The sequence below is a fragment of the Taeniopygia guttata genome, chromosome W (assembly GCF_048771995.1).
Source record: "Taeniopygia guttata chromosome W, bTaeGut7.mat, whole genome shotgun sequence".
Classification (NCBI taxonomy): Eukaryota; Metazoa; Chordata; class Aves; order Passeriformes; family Estrildidae; genus Taeniopygia; species Taeniopygia guttata.
Window position 1 is genome coordinate 1209837 of NC_133064.1, and position 8653 is coordinate 1218489.

The following is an 8653-nucleotide window of genomic DNA, read 5'->3' on the forward strand; positions in this document are numbered from 1 at the left end:
GTAAGTTAAATATTTATGTGTGGATAATGATTTTTTAAGTTTATTTAAAAAATAAGTTTATTTGTTATATTGATAAAGTTAAATTGTTAAGTTAAAATTATTTTAATTTATTTTTGACGTAGAAAATATTTGGGTTTGTTGTTAATTATTTTATTTAGGTAGAGTTAGGGTTAGGTTATAGTTTAAATTTTAATTGGTGAATGTTACTTAATATATTTTTATCTAATGTTTTTAAAAGTAGTAGTTAAGAGTAAAAATGTTAGGATTAAAGATTAATTACATTATGTAATAATTGGATTTTTTTAGAAGTTTTTTAGAATTGAGATGCTTTGAATATAGTAACCTTTTTTTTAAGGATTTGAAAGTGGTTAGGGACAGGATTGTGAGTTTGGATTTGGATATTGAGAGTGTGAAGGTGCAGGAAATGTAGGAGAGAGTCATTACTTAGTGTGAAACTTAGAAAAAGAAATTAATGTTGTAGTTGGATTTTATATTGAAGTGATTTTGTAATAATAACTGAGGAAACTGATAAGATTAACAGTTTGGAGGAGGTTTTTAATGAAATATCTTTTTTTTAATCTTGAAAAATATTTAAAATGATGAGATAACATTAGGTTAAATTATAGAGTTAGTGTAGAGATTAGTTAGAGAGTTAACTTGGTGTAAGAGCGGTATAAATTGAGAATAAAAAAGTAGGAATTAGAAATTTTATGTGTTTTTAGATCATTATATAAAGAGATAAAGTATATGAAAGTTGGTTGTAATTATAATCATATTTAATAAATATTGTTTATTATAAAAATGAATATATTTATATTATATAATTAGTATATTAGTAGTATGTGTTTGAAGAAGTTAGGATAACTTTTAAAAAATAGTTATATATTAAGGAAATAGAGTAAAATTTTTAAATAGTATGATATGAATAGTAATTGCTATTTTTTGGTGTTACAAAAGATAAAAAGAGTAGGGATTGTAATGAAGAGCAGAATTTTTGATGAAATTGATGATATAATACACTGTATTTTTTTTACTTCTGAATAGGTGTTTGTTAGTGTTTTCTTTTAGTTGTTTTCATTGGAGTTGTTTTAATTTTTAAGAAAATTAACCATATACTGTATAGTTTAGAGAAATGATCTTTGATAAAATTTAGGATAAGTTATATTAAATAAGATTTAAATTTAGACTGAAGGAATTTTGATAGTAAGGAATAATAAACTTAATTTTAATAGATAAAAAGAAACTTAATGTATTTATTTAAATGTATTGACATTTAATTTTATTTGATTTTATTAACACTTAACATATTGAATGTTATTATTTATAAATATTGAAGGTTTTTTAAGTCTTTTGGTTTTAAAGAAATTTTAGTTGGTTGAGTTATGATTATTACTTATATCTTTACAGGGTGGTTTTATTTATTGGGAGATATGTTTCTTAGTAAAAGATCTTTTATTTATGTTACATTTCAAATGGTGCTAATTTGTACAGTGGGGTTTTTTTAAATGCAGGATATTGATTAGATTGTTTTATATTTTTTGTGGGCTTTGAAAAAATATTTATATGGTTAGGCTTTTCTATTTTTGAAGTATGTTTTGATGGTTTTTGTTGTTTTTCTAAGAGTTTTTGATTTAGAATTTGAAGAGTATTTGGCGTTTGGAGGAAATAAAGGTGAGGGTTTTTGGATACAGCTGAGTTGTATGGTATGTTATTTTGATTTTTTGTTTGGTTGTGGGGAAGGTCTCCTTTGGTTAGATGTGGGAGCGTGAGACTGGAACTAGGACTTTTTGTCTAATGCTTGATGAGTCTGTTTTATGGGGAGGAGGTGTTATTTTAAGTTTTATAAAATACACTGAGAATTAGTTAAACTCATGGAAGAAACATTATGGTAATTAAAGGGTGCTATGTTTAAAGAGCTATAAATCTGTTTTAATAACTGCTTGACATAAGGTGAGTTGGATCTACTTTTTCTGCCCCAGCAAGCATCAGGCACGTCCGCATCAATGGCACGACCCCTGCCCACTGCTCCTGTTTCACCCGACCAAAATCAAGAGAAAAGTTGGTTGGGCTTTAAGAACTTGAAATAACTTTGAAGCAAAATAAATCACATTTTTCCCCTGTGTTTTTTTCCTTTCAGGTGCTGCACTCACCTCTGCAGACAAGCGCTGAGCTCTCACTGCAGGAACCTGTCAGGCCTCGGTGGCTGTGAGTTCACGTTCTTCTCACTGGGGAATTGAAATAATTGCTGGTTAATTGCAGAAATGTTTTCTGGAGCCTTTCCCCTTTTGTGCCCCTGTGCTGTGTGGGACAAGGGCAGAGGAGCCTCGGGCTGGAAAGGGGCGGGAGAAGGCAAAGGGACCCCCTGGTGTCCCCAGGGCTCTGTGGGGAACAGAACGGACACTGTGCGGGCACGGGGAGGTGAGGAGTGACAGTCTGGGGCCAAATCCCAGCTCACCCGCAGGGAAATAAGTGAGGGACATTTTGGAGGGGAAAGCTGAGGCCATGAGTTCACCCAGCCTGGCCAAGTTGTGTTCGCACAAAGTGGCACCAGAGGCGAAAGTCAATCCAGAGCCCACCCTGCTCAACCTCTAAGTCCCAGAATAAATTCTTCAAGCTGCCCGTTGAGAGACTAAAAACACATGAAAGAGAACCAAGAGCATTCCGAGAGCAAACCAGAAGGTTCCTGGGAATCCCACTGCACTGTTGTCACAGCCTTTTTGACAGAGCTTTAAGTTTTTTATCTCAATGCTGATTTTTTCGGCCTGGATCATTCACTCTGGGGGCTGTGGGGATTTTTTGGGATTGAACTCCCTCCCTGTGGCCCTGACACTGCTCAGGAGCTGGAGGAAAAGCAGAGTCAGCTCTCCTGGCAGGGGCAAGGAGTTTTCCCCCAGAGCAGATGCAGCAGCTGCCCTCCAGCCCGGCCAGGAGGGATCTGCTTTGGCTCCTGGCTGCTGCAGGGACAGAACGTGTTCAGCTGCTCCAGGTGACATTCCAGCTGCCTCATCTCCCATCCCTGCTCCCGCCCCTCCTGCTCTCAGCTCCCGCCCAGCCAGCTGTGCCGAGGGGAATTTGTCCCACCAGCAGCAGGGGAAGGACAAGGGCTCCCACCCTGGCACTTGGATTGTCCCTCTGGGGGATGCTGGCTGCTGGGATTTAGATCATTCTATACATTTGGCTGCTGAAACTTCCTCACCCAGGGGATTTTGCACAAAGATTGTTCTCTGCGTGGTGCCTGGATTTGGGGTTCAGTATCAGCTTTGCTAGTTCAGATTAATTATACCCACAGCCCCAGGTTCCCTGCTGAATTCCTGCTGGAATAACCTGACAGTGCCTCGTGGAGAGTGGAAATTCCCATGCAGAGCTGCCACTTTAGCACCAGCTGTGTCAGGAACCAGCAGAGGTTCCAGGGAAGCTCAGTGGGATCAGGACAAGGACAGGTCTCTATTCTATAGAACTTGCTATTTAAAACCCTCATCCCCCAGCCCAGGGCTGTGTCTGGAGTCACTTGACAGAGTTCCCTGGAACTCAGCTGATTTCACCCCCCGGAGCTCAGGCTCCAGCTGATGTTTTAAAGCAGGACAAGGCGGTGGCTGGATGCACTCCCGGCCTGTGCTGAGGCAGAACATCTGTCCTGTAGAAGCTCCGCTCCTTTCAGAGCCTCAGCAGCGGCCTCTGCATGTCCTTTTCCCTCAGGAAAGGGATGCACATCCCTGCCTGCAGCACACCTCCAGTGGGACCCACCTGTGAGAGTTTTCCATCACTTCTGCACCTCCAGCTGGCTCCCTGGAAATCTCCAGACATCATCGCACTCGAACCTCTGATTTTAAGGCATCTCCGAGGCTGTGGCTTGGGATTTAGTACCTGTGAGGGAAGATTGCCTTGGCTCAAATGAAACGTGAACTTTAAGGCATTTAGAGATTTTGAGGAGCTAAGAGAAATAAGTCTAGAATTAATTAAAATAAGAATAATAAATGAGTAGGCCTTGATGAAGTTAGGAGTTAGTAGTTAACTAATAATTAATTGCTTGTCAGCACAATGTTTAGTTAGCTGGGTTTATAATGAAGAATATAGAAACTGATAAATAGCTTTTAGGAACATAAGACAATTGTGGGCCTCCTCTGTTCTGAAACCAATTGAAGACAAGGAATGGGAGTTCTACCAAGAGTTCATTTGTCATACTTGCATTGAAAAGGTAGAAAGGTCAGAAGGAGGAAGACGTCATTTACTTCCTCATTTTGGGACCCCTCCCCATGAAAGGGACCACCGACCCATTTCAAGGGACAAACTACGCATGCTTAATAGCTTTTGGAGTGATTAGCATACGAAGCGGGGAATGGGATGTACCAAAATTATGAATATGTATTTGTATTTTGTGTATTCAATACTTGTATGGATAAAAAGACTCTGTAATCACCTGGAAGGGGCGGTGTGTATTTGGGAGCGATCCCGCACGCTGCCCGGCGTCGAATAAACACACACTTGCTAACTTTAAACTGTTAGAGAGTTTTTGTCCGTCACAGTTGGATTTCGATACTAGATCAATATCCATATTTTTTTAATAAATCACAAACGCTGCTGGTGGATGATGGCCTCAGGCTGGAAAAGAGGGAGGAGATTTGGGGTGGCTGGGACATACCTGGCAGCTGTGTGGGAGCTCGGGGAGGTCAGAAACGGGGATTGCTGTCAGAGCCCCTCTGCAAACGGCCGTGCCTCCGTTCCCAGGTGATGCCAGCCGTTCCCTGGGGTCCCTCCGGGCTGTCGGTGCCGTCTGTCCGGGCTGAAGCATCCCTGCGCGCCTGTGGGGAGCAGCCCCCGGCCGAGGAGCCACGGGCAGCCCTTGAGCCGCGTCCGTGCCAGCGCTGTCCGGTGCCCCGGTGCCCGTGCCGGGCCGTGCGTTGGTCACGCTGCGAGCCACGGGCCGGGCACGGCAGCTCCTGCCCTGCCGAGCCAAGGACCGGAGGTGCTCTCTGCCCTCCGGGGGCTCCGGGCTCCTGCAGCCCCGCACCGGGCGCAGGCGGAGCGGGAGCGGCGGCCCCGGCGGAGCGGCGGTGCCGGTCCCGATCGCCGCCCCGATCCCGCCCCGATCCTCCGGCCCCGGCACCCCCACCCTGCCCGCCGAGGAAGGAGCGGCTCTGCCCGGCTCCCACAGCAGCCACGGGCGGGACCGGGGCCCAAATCCCCGGGCCCGGATCCCAGTCCCGGTCGCACCTGAGCCCGTCGGGCGCCGCGCAGCGCCGGGAGCAGCCCCGATCCGATCTCCGCACGGCGCTCCGAGCGCCGGTCCCGCCGCAGCCCGGCCGAGCATCCCCCGCAGAATGTGAGGCGGGCGCGGATCCGCCGCCATTTATGGGCGGGGGGGCGGGGGGCGGGGCCGGGGGCGGGGCCAGCACAGGTGCGCGCACAGGTGCGCGGGGCCCCAGCGCGCCTGCGCGGGGCGGGGCCGGGGGGATTTAAGCGGCGGGGAGGGCCGGGCAGAGCCATTTGACGCTGGGCGCTCGGGGCGGGAGGTTGCGGCCGGGCGGGCCCCTTTTTCTCTTTTTCTCTATATTTCTTTGCTTCTGTGTTTCTGTTCTTTTGCGTTTCTTTTTCTCTATACCTCTCCTGTGTACCCTCCCTTCCTCCCCTCCCCCACCCCCTACACCCTCCCCCCCCCAAACCCCCCCCCTCCCTCTCCCCCCTAGCCCTCCCCTCCCTCCCCCCCGGGCGGCCCCCCCTACACCCCTTTCCCTTTCCTCCCTTTCTATTCCCCTACTCACCCCTACCCTGTTCCTCTATCCTGTCCCTCTTCCTTCCCTCCCCAGCCGGGTTCTCCCGCGCCCCCTTTCCCTGCTCCCCTCCCGGCTCCACACGTTCCGCCTCCTTCCCCAAACCTGCCTTCAATCCTTCCTTTCCTTCCTCCACCCTGCCTTCCCCCCAGCCCCCTCCCCGACTGCCCCGCGCACCCCGACCTCTGTCCCCCTGCCCCCTGTCCTTGTCCCCTTCCTCTCGGCTGCCGCTGTGCTGCCCTGTTCTCGTTGCCCATTCCCCTTTTCCTTCTTTCCTCGCAGCCGCGGGGCTCGGGGTGCCGGATAATAAAGCCCAGAGGGCCGGAGCCCGGCGCCCCCCGCCCTCGCTGGGGTCCCCACACGGGGCAGGAGCCGCTCTGCGGGTCCCCCCATTACAGTGCAACACACGGGCCGACACTGCCGGGGCTCCGGCTTTCCCGACATCACACTGGGGGTCGGGCCGGGGGCAGGGAGGGTCCTGGGGGGTGGGGGGGTGAGGAAGGGCCCCCTCATTAGGAGGGGGCTCTGGGGGGAGGGGGGGGTGGGGGTTAGGGGGAGGGATGGGGGGGCGGGGCCGGGGGGGTGGGAGGGGAGGGGCAGGGGGTGGGAGGGGTGGGGTAGGGGTGGGGTAGGGGGGGTGGGGTGGGAGGGGGGGAGGGAGGGGGGGGGTGGAGGGGTGGGGAGGGAGGGGGGGTTGGGGGGAGGGAGGGGGGGTGGGGGGGGGTGGGGTGGGGGGGAGGGGGGGTTGGGGGGGGTGGTGGGGTGGGGGGGGTGGGGTGGGGGGGGGAGGGGGGGGAGGGAGGGGTGGGGGGGAGGGGGGGGAGGGTGGGGTGGGGGGGAGGGGGGGGAGGGAGGGGTGGGGGGGAGGGCCCTGGAGGACGGCTGCTGGTGTGTTTTTTTCATTCTTTTTTTTTTATATGTCTGTTCATGCCGCTGAGTGACGTGACCCCCTCTGCTTCCCCCCCACCCCTCCCTCCCCCCCACCCCTCCCTCCCCCCCCCACCCCCCCCACCCCTCCCTCCCCCCCACCCCCCCCAACCCCCCCTCCCCCCCACCCCACCCCCCCCACCCCCCCCAACCCCCCCTCCCCCCCACCCCCCCCAACCCCTCCTCCCCCCCACCCCACCCCCCCCTCCCCCCCACCCCCCCCACCCCCCCCAACCCCTCCTCCCCCCCACCCCCCCACCCCACCCCCCCCACCCCACCCACCCCCCCCCTCCCCCCCCCCAACCCCCCCTCCCTCCCCACCCCTCCACCCCCCCCTCCCTCCCCCCCCTCCCACCCCACCCCCCCTACCCCACCCCTCCCACCCCCTGCCCCTCCCCTCCCACCCCCCCGGCCCCGCCCCCCCATCCCTCCCCCTAACCCCCACCCCCCCCTCCCCCCAGAGCCCCCTCCTAATGAGGGGGCCCTTCCTCACCCCCCCACCCCCCAGGACCCTCCCTGCCCCCGGCCCGACCCCCAGTGTGATGTCGGGAAAGCCGGAGCCCCGGCAGTGTCGGCCCGTGTGTTGCACTGTAATGGGGGGACCCGCAGAGCGGCTCCTGCCCCGTGTGGGGACCCCAGCGAGGGCGGGGGGCGCCGGGCTCCGGCCCTCTGGGCTTTATTATCCGGCACCCCGAGCCCCGCGGCTGCGAGGAAAGAAGGAAAAGGGGAATGGGCAACGAGAACAGGGCAGCACAGCGGCAGCCGAGAGGAAGGGGACAAGGACAGGGGGCAGGGGGACAGAGGTCGGGGTGCGCGGGGCAGTCGGGGAGGGGGCTGGGGGGAAGGCAGGGTGGAGGAAGGAAAGGAAGGATTGAAGGCAGGTTTGGGGAAGGAGGCGGAACGTGTGGAGCGGGGAGGGGAGCAGGGAAAGGGGGCGCGGGGGAACCCGGCTGGGGAGGGAAGGAAGAGGGACAGGATAGAGGAACAGGGTAGGGGTCAGTAGGGGAATAGAAAGGGAGGAAAGGGAAAGGGGTGTAGGGGGGGCCGCCCGGGGGGGAGGGAGGGGAGGGCTAGGGGGGAGAGGGAGGGGGGGGGTTTGGGGGGGGGAGGGTGTAGGGGGTGGGGGAGGGGAGGAAGGGAGGGTACACAGGAGAGGTATAGAGAAAAAGAAACGCAAAAGAACAGAAACACAGAAGCAAAGAAATATAGAGAAAAAGAGAAAAAGGGGCCCGCCCGGCCGCAACCTCCCGCCCCGAGCGCCCAGCGTCAAATGGCTCTGCCCGGCCCTCCCCGCCGCTTAAATCCCCCCGGCCCCGCCCCGCGCAGGCGCGCTGGGGCCCCGCGCACCTGTGCGCGCACCTGTGCTGGCCCCGCCCCCGGCCCCGCCCCCCCGCCCCCCGCCCATAAATGGCGGCGGATCCGCGCCCGCCTCACATTCTGCGGGGGATGCTCGGCCGGGCTGCGGCGGGACCGGCGCTCGGAGCGCCGTGCGGAGATCGGATCGGGGCTGCTCCCGGCGCTGCGCGGCGCCCGACGGGCTCAGGTGCGACCGGGACTGGGATCCGGGCCCGGGGATTTGGGCCCCGGTCCCGCCGGTGGCTGCTGTGGGAGCCGGGCAGCGCCGCTCCTTCCTCGGCGGGCAGGGTGGGGGTGCCGGGGCCGGAGGATCGGGGCGGGATCGGGGCGGCGATCGGGACCGGCACCGCCGCTCCGCCGGGGCCGCCGCTCCCGCTCCGCCTGCGCCCGGTGCGGGGCTGCAGGAGCCCGGAGCCCCGGGAGGGCAGAGAGCACCTCCGGTCCTTGGCTCGGCAGGGCAGGGGCTGCCGTGCCCGGCCCGTGGCTCGCAGCGTGACCAACGCACGGCCCGGCACGGGCACCGGGGCACCGGACAGCGCTGGCACGGACGCGGCTGAAGGGCTGCCCGTGGCTCCTCGGCCGGGGGCTGCTCCCCACATGCA

General features: G+C 55.3%; 1 protein-coding gene across 1 annotated transcript; it reads right to left on the reverse strand.

The window, feature by feature from the left end:
- Positions 1 to 3645: 3645 nt before the first annotated feature.
- LOC140682077 (uncharacterized) lies at positions 3646 to 5361 on the reverse strand. Its single transcript, XM_072923000.1, has 2 exons — positions 4640 to 5361; positions 3646 to 3864 (listed from the first exon to the last, which is right to left on the reverse strand). Exons 1-2 carry the CDS (start codon positions 5345 to 5347, stop codon positions 3655 to 3657), a joined length of 918 nt encoding a protein of 305 aa, XP_072779101.1. The 5' UTR covers positions 5348 to 5361; the 3' UTR covers positions 3646 to 3654.
- Positions 5362 to 8653: the final 3292 nt, after the last annotated feature.

Excerpts from the sequence above, each read along its gene's own strand:
- LOC140682077 (XM_072923000.1), bottom strand. The coding sequence starts at position 5,347 with ATGGCGGCGGATCCGCGCCCGCCTCACATTCTGCGGGGGATGCTCGGC. Across the intron at positions 3,865-4,639 it reads AGCTCCCACACAGCTGCCAG|GTACTAAATCCCAAGCCACA; the intron begins GTATGTCCCAGC and ends CTTCCCTCACAG.